The sequence below is a fragment of the Arachis ipaensis genome, chromosome B06, assembly GCF_000816755.2.
Source record: "Arachis ipaensis cultivar K30076 chromosome B06, Araip1.1, whole genome shotgun sequence".
Classification (NCBI taxonomy): domain Eukaryota; kingdom Viridiplantae; phylum Streptophyta; class Magnoliopsida; order Fabales; family Fabaceae; genus Arachis; species Arachis ipaensis.
In genome coordinates this window covers 66297890-66314070 of record NC_029790.2, presented here as the reverse complement: position 1 = coordinate 66314070, position 16181 = coordinate 66297890, and the positions used below count along the sequence as shown (strand labels likewise).

General features: G+C 39.4%; 1 protein-coding gene across 1 annotated transcript; it reads right to left on the bottom strand.

Moving 5' to 3' along the window:
* Positions 14100-15754, bottom strand: LOC107646919. The gene is made up of 2 exons (XM_016351062.1): positions 14845-15754; positions 14100-14209 (listed from the first exon to the last, which is right to left on the bottom strand). Exons 1-2 carry the CDS (start codon positions 15752-15754, stop codon positions 14100-14102), a joined length of 1020 nt encoding a protein of 339 aa, XP_016206548.1.

Genomic DNA, 16181 nt, shown 5'->3' with positions numbered 1-16181 from the left:
AAATATAGATTACAATCATAGAGAAGTAAATACACAAGAATGAAATAATTATGGTTAAATAATGTAACCATGTAACTCAGCTCAAATCATATGGGTTGTGTGTTCTTAGCTTTTTGAAACTATGTTCCAAATATAACTTCAAGCAAATTTAACATAAACATTTTGATTAAAATTAGTGAAATTTTTGTTCTAAAAAAAATAGGATCTTAGAAGAAACTTATTATCTTTTCAATCAAGTAGAAGATGCATGCAACTAACCTATTACTATGCAATTTATCCTATTCTACAAAAGAAAACTAACTAAATATCCTATTTTATTGGTGTTAAGGAAGAGAAATTACCTCCGGAAGTCAGGTAATGACTGACCTCCCCACACTTAAAGTTTTGCACTGTCCTCGGTGCCAGCTGTCAGGAATAAACGGGGGCTGGTAGCAGTATCTCCACAGTCGGGACCGTCATGGCTCCCTGTGCTGGTAAATGAAGTGGAGTCCGGGGTGTCTGGGTCTTTGTAGTTTCCCATAAGTAGCTCCTTGAGGTATGTGAATCGGCGCTTGTTACGGCGCACTCTTAGCTTTGCTTTGTGTTTCTGCCGATCCAAACTTTCAAGTATCTGATGGAGTAGTTGGTTTGTTGTGGGTGCTTGTGGTGTTGAAGGAGGAATGTCTTCATCTGGTTCAGTAGGTTGGCTTGTAGTGGCTGCTGGAGGCCTGATATATTTCCCATTAGGGACGTATTGATCATCCCGTGGAAGCATGGCTTTGGTGTCCCCAGCTCTGTAGGAGACTCCGGCTGCTGAAATGAGATCTAAAACCAAGGCGGGAAAAGGTAAGTTGCCCACAATTTGTACGTGTCCCATTGCATTCCAGATGTGTCTTGGTAAGTTTAGGTGCTGGTCTGTGAGGATACACCAGAGTAAAACAGCCATGTCTGCAGTGAAGGAGGACTCGTGGGTGCTCAAAAGACATAATGGGACATGATCTGTGCCCATACTCGAGCTTCGAGGGTAAGTGCTGAAGCCGATATCCCTTTGGGTCGAGATCGATGGTATCCGTAGATCCATCTGCTGTCAGGTTGTGCAATAACTCTGAGAACGGCGTCCCAGTCAAATTGGTATGTCTGGCGCTTGAGTGAGGCTTCTTGAAATGCGTCCAATCCTTCTGGAGTAGGGGGGAAGATCTAAAGCTCGTTGAATTGCCTCTTCTGTAATGGGGACTTACTTCTGATAGACATAGACAGACTGCAGGGTTGGCAGGTGGAAATTAGAGTAGAACTCGACTACCCATGAAAGATTAAACTACCGTGGCTCTCTGTAGGAAACCCCATTGTCGTCGCTCAATTCGCGGCTCAATAAATTCAGCAATACGGGTCGGGAGGATAAGAAGGTATTCGTTGTTGTAACTCCTTTCTGCCAGGATGGGGAACATCTGCTCACAGTAGCGGTTGGTAAATCGCGCAGTGTCCTTTGCTGGGAAGGCTTTCTCTTTTTCATCAACCTTTACAATCCTCTTAATTCTTTTTGTTGAGGGCTTAACTACAGTTGAAGATGGCTCTGCCATTAATGCTCTTTTTGTTCCTCTTCTTGCTGGTGGTTTGGGAGTAGCTTTTTCCTTTCCTTTCTTGGTGGCCATCTTAAAGGAAAGAAAAGAGAAAGTATGTTAAAATGTCAAGGGTTAGGGCAAGGAAGAGGGCGGGAAAGGTGGTAATCAATGCACAGCAAGGAAGAATGACGTTAACACACGGTCATGACTACATGTGAAAAATCATCAATGGAAATATAGCAAGTGCATATGATGACAATTAAATGCAAAGTGTTTATTGGCATGCTGGCAAAGGCATGAGTAGCATAGATCAAGCATTCAATGTCCAAGTTAGATTACCAAGCCTTTCAAACTAATAACCTGTTTGTAATAACAATTATATTTAAATAATATAATATAAAAAGGGTTTTGTGAAAAGCAAGCATTTAGAGTAATAGAATAAAATATATCGAAAAATAGTGCACAATGCCATACGGGTGTTTTCACAAACACATAGCATGCATGGTAAATAAGCTATTGAAAGTTTCAAATTGAACATGCAAGCAACCCTATAAAATTAATATATAATTGCCAAACAATTCCTTAATCCACAAGCAAATCATAAGAAATAATAATGACCCAAATAAATTTCCAACACCAATTAAAAGAAAAAAAAAAGAAAACATGGATAATGAAAGTAAAAAGAAAAAGAAAAGAAGAAGAAAACATAAAAACAAGAAGAAGTATAGAAAAGTAAGGAGGGAAGAAGAAAAAAAAGGGAGGAAGGAAATAAAGAGGGAAAAGAAAAGTAGGATTTGGGGAAGAAAAAGATAAGATATTTTGGTAGCTTTGGATAAGCTGTGCGGCGCAAGCGACGCGGACGCGTGGGGTACGCGTTCGCGCGAATGGCGCTTAGATGAAACGACGCGGACGTGTCGGTCATGCGGACGCGTGACATGATCTGTGCTAGTGGCGCGAGGGCAACGTCGCGCTCGCACAACTCTCTGTTCGAAACTCATTGTTGCCAAATTTCAGGGTGACACGTTCGCGTGGTGGAAGTGATCGCGTGAATGGTCAAGATTGGCAGACAACGCGGACGCGTAGGGCACGCGTTCACGTGGGAAACGCGTTCGCGTGGTAGGGCTTGTGCATCTAGCGCCATTCCAGCCCCACTCCATCGTAACATTCTGCGATACACCCTTTCTTACGTCGATTTTCAGGGCACGCGTTTGCGTCCTTGATGTGGACGCGTGGGAGGCATTCTTCCCTCATGACGCGGACGCGTCAACGATGCGGTCGCGTGGGTCAAATTGTGCCAAAGGCACGCCTCTAGCCACGCTCTCGCATGACTTTCTGTTCGATTTCTTTTTCTTTCTTACGCACTTGTGACGCGGGCGCGTCAGTGACACTGTCGCGTCGCATTTTTTTTATATGCACAATATGCAAATGAAGATGCAAAATATAGGTGCTAAGAATGAAAAGAGTTATTGAAAAAGAAAACTAAGAAAAAAGAAAGGAACGATCATGCCATGGTGGGTTGTCTCCCACCCAGCACTTTGCTTTAACGTCCTTAAGTTGGACGCTCTACTAGCTCAGTCTTCTGCTGTTGGTGGATCCTCCAGGAGGAAGATCTCTAGCTCCTTGTTTTTCGTCACCTTCTCACCATGATATAGCTTTAAGCGATGTCCATTAACTTTGATGAATTCAGAGCTTGAAGGATGACTGATGAAGAAGGGTTGTCGTGTCGGTATAGAATTTCACAATTGAAATCTCGTTGCAAGTATAGTTCCAAACCAACAAACAATTCCCACATCAAAAATTTGGTTTTGTCACAATTAACAAGCCCCAAATGAATTTATAACCGGAGTATTTCAGACTCCGGGTCGTCTCCCTAGGAGTTACAATGAAGTGTTTAATTATTGGCTATGAAAATGCAAATGGGGGATTGATTTGATATTTGACAAGAAAAATATAAATGACAAGAAAAATTAAATGACAAGAAAGTAAAATAACAAGAACTAATAAAATAAAGGAAAAATACTCTTGGCTAGACATAGGTAATTGAGATCACCATCCTTGTCAACAAACCATATATTGATAATTATGAGAGGCCAAGCTCATTAAGTCTACTTCCAAAACCTTAAGTACCTCATGTCTACTCCTAGGCTTGAAGTACGTCAAATGGCTTTGATCACATCAACCCATAAGTCCCAACCTACCTACTAATCTAGATTAGTAGTGGGTTGGCGTCAATGAGTATCAAATTGATCACCAAGGGTTCTCAAATCACCAATTCAATGAGACCCAATGACTCAAGGTCACTCAATTCCCTTAGCCTAGGCCAAGAGTAAAGAACACTACTCAAAAACTAGACGAAGCATTTTAACAAACACCTAGAGTGCAAGAAAAGTAAACATCACAAAATGCAAGAATTAAAAAGAGATCCAACTATACTTAGAAGGCATAAAAGCAAAGCATAGTAAATTTATGACAAGAGTAAATTCTAACAACAATTGAATGTAAGAAATCAATAATAACAATCAAAGGAAACAATATCTAAATGAATTACTTCAAATTACACTAAAAGAAATTAGGATGAGCAAAAGTAGATCTACAAACAAAGTAGAAGAGAGTAATAACAACAATGGAAGAATAATAAATGTAACAACAAGAAATTAAGAAGAAGGAGTAGAAGAAAACATGAATTAAAGCCTAGGTCTAAGAACTAAACCTAATCCTAATCCTAATTCTAGAGAGAAGTGAGAGCTTCTCTCTCTAGAAAACTAAACTAAAGCATAATGAAACTAGACTATCACTAAGTGTGTTGACTCCCCTGCAATCCTTGGCACAAATAGCATCAGAAATGAGTTGGGTTGGGCCCAAAGTGCTTCAGAAATCGCTGGGGGCGATTTCATTAAAGTGGGCCACAGACAGCATTGGCGCGCGCGCGCAAAGTGCACGTGCGCGCCCCTGAAAATGAAGCAACATATAAAAAAATTTATATCATTTCGAAGCCCCGGATGTTAGCTTTCCAACGCAACTGGAACCTCCTCATTTGGACCTCTGTAGCTCAAGTTATGATCGATTGAGTGCGAAGAGGTCGGACTTGACAGCTTTACGGTTCCTTCATTTCTTCATGAGTTCTCCCACTTTGCATGCTTTTTTCCTCATTTCTTCCATCCGATACTTGCCTTATGGACCTGAAATCACTCATGAAACACATCAAGGTATCAAATGGAATTAAAGTGAATTAAAATCACCATTTTAGGGCCTAAAATGCATGTTTTTACATTCAAGCACAATTCAAGGGAGAATTACAAAACCATGCTATTTCATTGAATAAATGTGGGAAAAGGTGGATAAATCCCCCAAAATAAGCACAAAATAAACCACGAAATCAGGGTTTATCAATGACTCAGGTGGAAAACTCCGTATGGCTCGGCCTTCTCTACTCTATATGGGCCTTCCCATCTTGATCTCAACTTGCCTGGCATGAGCCTCAGTCTAGAGGTGTAAAGGAGGACTAAGTCCCCAGGTTGGAACTCTCTCCTCTTGATGTGCTTATCATGCACAGCCTTCATCTTTTCCTTGTACAGCCTTGAGTTCTCATAAGCTTCTAGGCGAAGGCTTTCTAATTCTTGCAGTTGCAACTTCCTTTCAGCTCCAGCTTTCTCAAATCCCATGTTGCACTCCTTCACTGCCCAAAAGGCTTTGTGCTCTACCTCAACTTAGAGGTGACAGGCTTTTCCATAAACTAGGTGGAAGGGACTTATCTCAATGGGTGTCTTGTATACTGTTCTGTATGCCCAGAGTGCATCTTGTAGCCTGGTGCTCCAGTCTCTTCTATGAGGTTTGACTATCTTCTGCAATATACGCTTTATTTCTCTGTTTGACACCTCGGCTTGCCCATTAGTCTAGGGATGGTAGGCTGTTACCACTTTATGAATTATCCCATGCTTCTTCAGTAATCTTGTTAGTCTTCTGTTACAAAAATGGGTTCCTTGATCGCTCAGGATTGCTCGTGGTGATCCAAAACGACAGATGATATGGTTTCTAACAAAGGAAACAACAATGTTAGCATCATCAGTCGGGTAGGAATTGCTTCCACCCATTTAGAAACGTAATCTACAACTAACAATATATAAAAATAACCATTAGAATTTGGAAATGGACCCATGAAGTCAATGCCCCAAACATAAAAAATTTCATAGAAAAGCATAATCTGTTGAGGCATCTCATCCTTCTTGGATATATTACCAAACCTTTGGCATGGGGAACAAGATTTACAAAATTCAGTAGCGTCTTTAAAAAGAGTAGGCCACCAGAATCCACAGTCTACAATTTTTCTAGCTGTTCTTTGACGGCCAAAATGTCCTCCACTCTCAGATGAGTGGCAGGCCTCTAAAATGGACTGGAATTCTGATTGAGGCACACACCGTCTAATTACCTAATCAGCGCCACATCTCCATAAATATGGCTCATCCCATATATAATATTTGTCCTAGATTTTCAGCTTGTCTCTTTGATGCTTAGTAAAGTCTGGAGGAAAAGTGCGGCTAACTAGATAATTAGCTACAGGTGCATACCAAGGGACTACTTCAGATACTGCTTGCAGGTTATCAAATGGGAAATTATCATCTATAGGAGTGGAGTCATCCCTAATGTGCTCAAGGCGACTCAAGTGGTCTGCCACTAGATTCTGGTTACTACTCCTATCCTTAATTTCTAAACCAAATTCTTGTAGTAGCAATATCCAACGTATAAGCCTTGGTTTGGATTCCTTTTTAGCTAATAAATACTTTAGAGCTGCGTGGTCTGAGTACACTACTACTTTAGCACCAAGTAAATAGGCTCAAAATTTATCCAGAGAAAAAACAATAGCAAGAATCTCTTTCTCAGTAGTAATGTAATTAGACTGAGCGACGTCTAAAGTCTTAGAGGCATAAGCAATTACAAAAGGATCCTTACCTTCACGCTGAGCCAGCGCCGCTCCTACTACGTGGTTGGAGGCGTCGCACATAATTTCAAATAGCTGGCTCCAGTCTGGTCCTCTCACAATTCGAGCTTGAGTCAAGGTGGTCTTCAGCTTATCAAACGCTTGTTTGCAATCCTCACTGAACTCGAACTCAATATCTTTCTATAGTAGTCTGGATAAGGGTTGTGCTACCTTACTGAAATCCTTAATGAATCTCCGGTAAAAACCTGCATGGCCAAGGAACGAACGGACTTCCCTCACAGAGGAGGGGTAAGGTAAACTAGAAATAACATCCACCTTTGCTGGATCTACAGAAATGCCAGTATTAGACACAAAATGTCCTAGTACAATCCCTTGTTTTACCATAAAGTGACATTTTTCAAAATTCAATACAAGGTTCGTACTAACATATCTATCTAATACTCTAGATAAACTATCTAAGAAAAGGCTAAATGAATCACCATAAACACTAAAATCATCCACAAAAACCTCCATACATTTCTCAATAAGGTCAAAGAAAAGACTCATCATGCACCTTTGAAAAGTAGCTGGTGCATTGTGTAAGCCAAAGGGCATTCTCTTATAAGTATAAGTTCCAAAAGGACATGTAAAAGTAGTCTTTTTCTGATCTTCAAGAGCTATATGAATTTGAAAATAGCCTGTATAACCATCTAAAAAGCAATAATGGGATTTACCTGACAAGCGATCAAGCATCTGATCAATGAATGGCAAGGGGTAATGATCCTTGCGAGTGGCTTGGTTGAGACGCCTATAGTCAATGCAAACTCTCCATGAATTCTGCACTCTAGTTGTCAGAAGCTCTCCATGCTCATTTCTTACTGTTGTGATTCCAGACTTCTTGGGTACTACTTCTACTGGACTGACCCATTCGCTATCTGAGATGGGGTAAATGATATCTGCTTCAAGTAGCCTGGTCACTTCTTTCTTGACAACTTCTAAGATGGTGGGATTCAGTCTTCTTTGAGCTTGACGGACAGGCTTTTCTCCCTCTTCTAGGAATATTCTGTTCTCACAAACTTGAGGGTTGATGCCTACTATATCCGCTAGGCTCCATCCAATTGCTTTCTTGTGTTTTCTCAGCACACTGAGTAGCTGTTCTTCTTGTTGGGAAGTGAGTTCCCTTGCAATGATAATTGGAAACTTCTGCTCGTCCTCAAGGTAAGCATACTTGACGTATGGAGGGAGGGGTTTTAATTCTAATTTCTGCTCATGGCCAGGCTCTGGATTATCTAGAGCTGGTGATAATGGTGAAGTGCTCTCATTGTCCTCAGAAAGTGTCCCCACACTTGGAGCTTGTCCTATGTACTTCTCTTCTATCTCCTCCTACTGAACTTCAGCCACGGTTTCATCTATGATGTCACACTGGGAGATAGAATGATCATCCGGAGGGTGCTTCATAGCTCCATTTAAACTGAATTTCACTATTCTGCTATCTATTTCAAAAGAATAAGTTATGGAAAATGCGTCCAGCTTGAACTTTGAAGTCTTCAGGAATGGTCTTCCAAGCAGGATTGACGATGGCTGATGTGTGAAAAATGATCCAACACAAAACTCACCGGCAAGTGTACCGGGTCGCATCAAGTAATAATAACTCACGTGAGTGAGGTCGATCCCACAGGGATTGAAGGATTGAGCAATTTTAGTTTAGTGGTTGATTTAGTCAAGCAAACAAGAGTTGAGTTGAGTGATTTGTATCCAACAAAAGCTAAATTGCATGAAATTTAAAGGGAGAGGGATAATTGACAAGAATTTAAAGTGCAAAGAAATTAAAGAAGCTGAATCTTAAAGTGCAAGAAATTTAAATTGCAGAAACTTAGATTGCAAGAAATATAAATGACTGAAGCTTAAAGTACAAGAAATGTAAATTGCTTGAATTATAAAAGGAATTGGGATTGCAGAAATTAAACAAGAAAAAGTAAATTGCAACAAGCAGGGAAGTAAAAGATGAAGTTAATTGCAGTAGATCTCAAACATAAAATGTAAATTCGCTTGAAGAAGCATTCAACAGAAGAATTAAAAGGAAATTTTAGATCTCAGGGGTCAAGAGACTAGAAAACTAAGTCTAGATCTCACTACCTTCCTTGATCCAAATCAGAAATCAATTGCAAGAGAATTCAGAATCAAATAGTAGAGAAAGTAAATTCAAATCTCAATTCCTCAAATTGTGCAGTGTAACAAAAACAGAGATTTCAAGGTGAGATTGAGACAGAATTTTCTCAATTCTCCACACCCAAGACTCAAGCAAGAATTGCAGTAAAGAAAATGAGAAAACCAAAGAGGAAGAGAATGGAATTCTCTTCCAGGATCCAAGTTACAGTAAGTAAAATCCTCCAAAAGGTGCAAATTCAAAAGTAAAAGTTGATGTCCCTCTTAAATCAAACTAACTTCTATTTATACACTTTCTTTTAATGGTCTTGGAGCCTTGAATTTGGTCCTTGGCCTTGATGGAATTGGATTGAAGATAGCCTTAGTTGGTTGCTCTTGGACTTGAGAGAAAAACCCTTTTGCAATTTGGACTCTGAGCCTTTAAGTTTGAGTTGAAGTTTGAGGCAAACTTCAACTCAAATGTTGGTTTTTTGAAATTATGCAGAAGGGATATTTTGTCTGTCATTCACGTTTGAGTTCAAGTTTAGGGTCAAACTTGAACTCAAACGTGCTCCTTCCAAGATCACATTTGGTGCCAACGTTTGCCTCCAAGTTTGAGGCAAACTTGCTCGCAAACGTTGGCCTCCCCTGGTACATAGGCTATGCCAACGTTTGCCTCCAAGTTTGAGGCAAACTTGGACACAAACGTGGCCTCCCCTGGGATACAAGTTACTCCAATGTTTGCCTCCAAGTTTGAGGCAAACTTGGACGCAAACGTTGGCCTCCTCCAGGGCTACAAGTTACTCCAATGTTTGCCTCCATGTTTGCGGCAAACTTGGGCGCAAACTTGGGTGCAAACTTGGGCTTCTCTCCAGGGCATTAGTAATGAAATGCATGCTTTTATTAATGCATTAATGTAAAGCATGAATTGCCAATTGCATTAGAAATGCATGTTTTAATTAATAATGCTAATGCTTTAACTTTAAATCATTCATTCATTTAACGCCTTTATTCATTAGCATTAGTAATTAATTGTTCTATGCATGCTTTCATTATATTATTGCATTTAATTAGTAATGCCAATTACTTAACATAGCATTCATTTATTTCATTCATTTGGCATTATTAATTAAATGTTTCATGCATGCATTCATTTCATTCATTCGGTCACTTAATAATTAAATGTATGCATGCATAAGCATCAATGCATGACATCATGATGCTAATGACAAGATTCAATGGTCATGGGCCACGCTTTTTCCTTCCTTAGGCCACGCTTTCCTTGTTTCTTTCTTTTTTTTAACTTACAAGTAATCAAAATAACCAATCGAAGTATCATAAAATTCACAAAGCTTAAAATTCATTTGCAAACCAATTAATTCAAGCTTAAACCTCATTATTTTGTGCAAATTAAAGGGTGGTTGATTGATTCAAAGAAACCATCCAATTCCACTCCAAATTACTAACTTATAATGCAAGAAAGTGCATAAAAACTAATGAAACAAGTGAAATTTGCTTGAAAAGCTAGCATATGATGACTTGTCATCACAACACCAAACTTAAAACTTGCTTGTCCCCAAGCAAGCACTAGTCATAAGAGAAAATGATTTGAAACAGAGAAGTATGCATGTTCTTATTTAGCAGATAGTTGAACTTGGTTCATGGGGTTTTATGCAGACAATGGTAGCTCATTTATTACTTGCTGCTATATAAACAATGTTTCCTCAAAGGTTCACTAAGGTTGCTGCTATAATGCTTTACTTTTTGCTTAATCCCTTGCTAGCTTTTCCTTCTTTATTTATGCTTAGAGCTTATTGTTCATTGATGGCTTGGTTGCAAATGTTGCAGCAGCCTTTGGCTTAGTTTTGCTCAACATTTATTCACCACAGACACATGGCTCACATTTTCTTCCTAGGATCATTGATGCCCAGCATCTCTTTGGATTACTAAATGTTTTGTAGCTAGGTTTTTCTTTATTGTGGACTTTCAGTTGGCAATTGGTGCAAAGAAATTGTGATGTCCAGGCTCAAACAATCCCTGGCAACGTGAGCAACTTGGTGCGCTGATCTCAATACATAATTGTCACAACTTCGATACAACTAATCAGCAAGTGCACTGGGTCGTCCAAGTAATACCTTACGTGAGTAAGGGTCGAATCCCACGGAGATTGTTGGTATGAAGCAAGCTATGGTCACCTTGTAGATCTCAGTCAGGCAGATATAAAGTGATAATGGTGTTTTCGAATATTATATAATAAAATAGGGATAGAGATACTTATGTAAATCATTGGTAGGAATTTCAGATAAGCGAATGGAGATGCTTTTCGTTCCTCTGAACCTCTGCTTTCCTGCTATCTTCATCCAATCAGTCTTACTCCTTTCCATGGCTGGCTTTATGTGATACATCAATTCGAATAGTGTTATTGACTCTCCTAGTTCAGTATGATGATTCTTGAACACAGCTTCTTTATGAGTCTTGGCCGTGGCCCTAAGCACTTTGTTTTCCAGTATTACCACCGGATACATAAATGCCACAGCCACATAATTGGGTGAACCTTTTCAGATTGTGACTCAGCATTGCTAGAGTCCCCAATTAGAGGTGTCCAGGGTTCTTAAGCACACTCTTTGTTTTTGCTTTGGACCTTGACTTTAACCGCTCAGTCTCAAGTTTTCACTTGACACTTACACGCCACAAGCACATGGTTAGGGACAGCTTGGTTTAGCCGCTTAGACCAGGATTTTATTCCTTTAGGCCCTCCTATCCACTGATGCTCAAAGCCTTGGGATCCTTTTTATTTGCCCTTGCCTTTTGGTTTTAAGGGTTATTGGTTTTTTCTGCTTGCTTTTTCTTTTTCTTTTTTTTTTTTCGCCTATTTTTTTCTTTTTTTTTTCTCTTTTTTTTTTCTGCAAGCTTTGTTCTTTGCTGCTTTTTCTTGCTTCAAGAATCATTTTTATGATTTTTTATATTATCAAATAATATTTCTCCTTTTCATCATTCTTTCAAGAGCCAACATATTCAAAAATCATCAAGATCAAACAAGAAGACTTACCAAGAACAACTTGAAGATCTTGAAGAACACTATGAATGCATGATATTTTCGAAAAAATGCAAGATGCATATGCAATTGACACCAACTTATAACATGACTCAAGACTCAAACAAGAAACACAAAAATATTTTTGATTTTTTTGATTTTCTAATTTTTTTTTGGATTTTTCTTTTATATTTTTCGCATATTAAAAGGAAAAATGAGGATTCCAAAAATTTTTAATATGAATTCCAGGAATCTTGCCATGTTAGTCTAAAGCTTCAGTCCAGGAATTAGACATGGCTCACTAGCCAACCAAGCTTTCAAAGAAAGCTCCAGTCCAAAACACTAGACATGGCCAATCGCCAGCCAAGCTTCAGCAGGTGATCATGGATCAGCAGCAAGTGGATGAGCGACAACTAATTTGCTCTTGATAACAAATTGCAAGCCTCAGTCCAAATGAATTTAGACATGGCTTTACAGCCAGCCAGGCTTCACATGCTTCATGAAACACTAGAATTCATTCTTAAAAATTTTGAATAAATTTTTGAAAACATTTTTATTTTTTTCGAAAACAAAAGAAAAATTTTTTTTTTAAAAATATTTTTGAAAGATTTTTGAAAAGAAAACGAAAAGAAAGTTACCCAATCTGAGCAACAAGATGAACCGTCAGTTGTCCAAACTCAAACAATCCCCGGCAACGGCGCCAAAAACTTGGTGTTGTTGCTGGGATTGGGATCTCAGACGATTCTTGGCGCCAAACAGGAACAATTAAGTCCCCGGCAACGGCGCCAAAAACTTGGTGCACGAAATTGTGATGTCCAGGCTCAAACAATCCCTGGCAACGTGAGCAACTTGGTGTGCTGATCTCAATACATAATTGTCACAACTTCGATACAACTAACCAGCAAGTGCACTGGGTCGTCCAAGTAATACCTTACGTGAGTAAGGGTCGAATCCCACGGAGATAGCTTTTCGTTCCTCTGAACCTCTGTTTTCCTGCTATCTTCATCCAATCAGTCTTACTCCTTTCCATGGCTGGCTGTATGCAAGGGCATCACCGTTGTCAGTGGCTACCAAAGATGAACAATGGATTAAAACTGAGACCAAAGATACCTAATACAATAGTAAGAGGTCCTATTTATAATAAACTAGCTACTAGGGTTTACATGAGTAAGTAATTGATGCATAAATCCACTTCCTGGGCCCACTTGGTGTGTGTTTGGGCTGAGCCTGAATGACACGTGCAGAGGCCATTTGTGGAGTTGAACGCCAGTTTCTGTGCCAGTTTGGGCGTTCAACTCTGGTTTTGGATCCTTTTCTGGCGCTGGACGCCAGATTTGGGCAGAAGGCTGGCGTTGAATGCCAGTTTACGTCGTCAATTCTTGGCTAAAGTATGGACTATTATATATTGCTGGAAAGCCCTGGATGTCTACTTTCCAACGCAATTGGAAGCGCGCCATTTCGAGTTCTGTAGCTCCAGAAAATCCACTTTGAGTGGAGGGAGGTCAGAATCCAACAGCATCAGCAGTCCTTTTTCAACCTCTGAATCTGATTTCTGCTCAAGTCCCTCAATTTCAGCCAGAAAATACCTGAAATCACAGAAAAACACACAAACTCATAGTAAAGTCCAGAAATGTGAATTTAACATAAAAACTAATGAAAACATCCCTAAAAGTGACTAGATCCTACTAAAAACATGCTAAAAACAATGCCAAAAAGCGTATAAATTATCCGCTCATCAGCAATCCCAAATCAGTTGATCTAAGTGGCCAAGTTTTGAAATACTCCTCAGAACCTACTTGTCCAAGCATATCCAAGTACAAAAACACCACAGGCATGTGTCCTAGGGTCCAAGCTATTGGTGTCTAGCCTTATTGTTTGTTTCTTTGCCACTTCTTGGCTTTTTTTTTTCTTTTTCTTTTTGTTTTGATCCATTCTCAAGGGACTTTTCATTAATTGAAGGATCATAGCAGCAAACTAGTTCATACTTTAAAGAACATGTCATTATGCAGCATTTATTTTGTGAGCTAACAATTTAATCAAACACATACCACCACTAACTTTCATTCTATCTTTTGCAACATTGAACAATTACTTTTCTAATTCAAATATTTTTTCTTTTATTCAAGCAGCAGGGGAAACAAAACAAAATCTAAGCTAGTGAGGGATGACACTTATTATGCAAATTACTTTCTTCAGCAAAAATTTTCACTTGCAACTAAATGAACACTTTAGCCAGACATGAAGGAATCCCTAAATTGATACATTTCACAACAATAAAGATCAAGTATAGATACAACCTGTTGGGTTGCAGCTTTTCATTCTTCCTTCTGTTATGTCTTTTTTGAGTCATAATGCAGATTGTCTTCAAATGTTGGCTATATTTCTGCATGAGTCTCAAAAGTTGCTTTCTTCTCAAGCCCTTAAGGTAACTGGTTAGTATGCAGAGCTTATTTATGGGCTTTTAAACTTACTTTGGTGTGTGAACACCAAACTTAGTTCCTTGCCAACGCTCCTTATGCAACAAGTTAACCATGTGTAGGACCCTTATATCTTTGCTAAAGGTAATAGAACCAAAAACTAGGAAACAGCAAATTGGTTAAATGGTTCATCTAATTACTTGAAGCTATCATTATGCAGAAGGTGAGAATGTGCTTTATGATGAGATTTTTAGTGGAACACCAAACTTAGAATCCTTCATTCTCTCTTAGATTGTTTTGGTGTTCAACACCAAACTTAGCTTCTTGCAATATAGATAAAACTAATTAACCTTTTTATTAAAATAGCTATGAAAAGAAAACTACCTCAGGTTGGGTTGCCTCCCAACAAGCGCTCTTTTGTTGTCACTAGCTTGACATTGGGCCCTCATTAGGGTGGTTAATGACTGTAGTGTCTTAGCTTGTCTCCCATCACAGTGAACTTCCTTTTTTTTCCTTGGTGCTCAATTTCAGCATGTTCAAGTGAGAGTATTTTGCTGACAGTATAGTGGTCATCAGATTGTTGGCTTGTTCCCAAATGTTGGTAGACTAATTGCACTTTATCACCTTTGGAAAACCCCTCAGTTGGGATCTTCTTGTTCTTCCACCCCTTTTGAGTCTTTTTATTGCTTTTCTTTCTTCTTTTTGTTGATCCTCCTTCTTTGATAGTGGACTTTATTTTGGGCTTTTCCTTCTTAGTGGTCAATGCTTCAATTTCTTCTTGAGTTTCTTCATCACCCTGCATTGTCTCATTCCCTTTTCTTCTTGCTGTGTTGTCTGTTTCTTGCTTTGGAAGGTGACTGCTGGTTGTCTTGTTGATTCCTTCCTTCCATTGCAAGTCTTCCTTGTTAGTTTCCATGTAATTATTCTTTTCATCAATGGTCTGTATTTCTGGAAATACATTCAGAGTGATGCTTTCATTATGCATTCTGAGGGTTAGCTCTACTTGTTCCACATCTATAATGGCCCTAGCAGTGGCCAAAAACGGTCTTCCAAGTATGATGGAATCACCTTCATCCTCATCTGAATCTAAGACCACAAAGTCTGTAGGAAATATGAATTTGTCCACCTTAACTAGAAGGTTTTCAATCATACCCCTGGGACATATCACTGACTTATCCACCAGTTCCAGAGACATTTGTGTTGGCTTAACTTCCTCTATACAAAGCTTTTTCACCAAGGAAGAGGGTATTAGGTTGATTCTTGCCCCTAAATCACACATTGCCTTGTTGATGATCAATTTTCCAATGGTACAAGGCAGAAAGAAACTTCCAGGATCTTCAAGTTTGGGTGAAAGTCCTTTTTGAATTAATGCCCTGCATTCTTCAGTGAGCATTATAGTTTCGTTCTCATGACAACTCTTCTTCTTGTTAATAAGCTCCTTCAGAAATTTGGCATATAGAGGCATCTGCTCTAGTGCCTCCGCCAATGGAATGTTTATCTCCAACTTCCTGAAAGTCTCAAGGCACTTATGAAAGTGTTGATCCTTTACTTCTTTGTTGAACCTTTGGGGATATGGTAGCGGAGGTGTAAAGCTCTTCTCTACTTGCTGTTGTCCCTTGGTTTGTTCCTCCTTTTCTCCCCTTGAATTGTGTGGCTGGCTGTCCTTCTTTTCGAGCTTCTCTGGGACATCTTTGCTTGTTGTCATGTCCTTGTTGCTAGCTTCCTTTTTCTCTGCTGGCTCTTTGTTGCTTTCCTTAGGCTTCTTGGTTGCTTCTTTGTTATCCACCAATGTCTTTCCACTCCTCAGCTGTATAGCTTTGCACTCCTCTTTTGGATTGGGAATGGTGTCGCTTGTTAACGAGCTTGATGGTCTCTCAGTAGCAATTTGCTTGGAAAGCTGTCCAATCTGCCTCTCCATATTCTTCATGGATGCTTCCTGGTTCTTTGTTGTCATCTCTTGGTGCTTCATCATTTTCTCCATTAAGAGCTCCAAGTTGGTGATCCTATGAGAGTCTTGTGAGATTGGCTGATTGTGAGGTGTTGAGGGTTGATGGTAAGTGTTTTGGTTGGTGGTTTGGTTATTGGATGGATGATGGTTAGAGTTGGGGTAAGTGTTTTGTGGTTTTCTATAT

Coding starts and splice junctions, on each gene's coding strand:
- LOC107646919 (XM_016351062.1), bottom strand. CDS start 15,754: ATGACAACAAGCAAAGATGTCCCAGAGAAGCTCGAAAAGAAGGACAGC. Junction 14,210..14,844: donor AGGGAATGAGACAATGCAGG/GTGATGAAGAAA, acceptor GCTGTTTCCTAG/TTTTTGGTTCTATTACCTTT.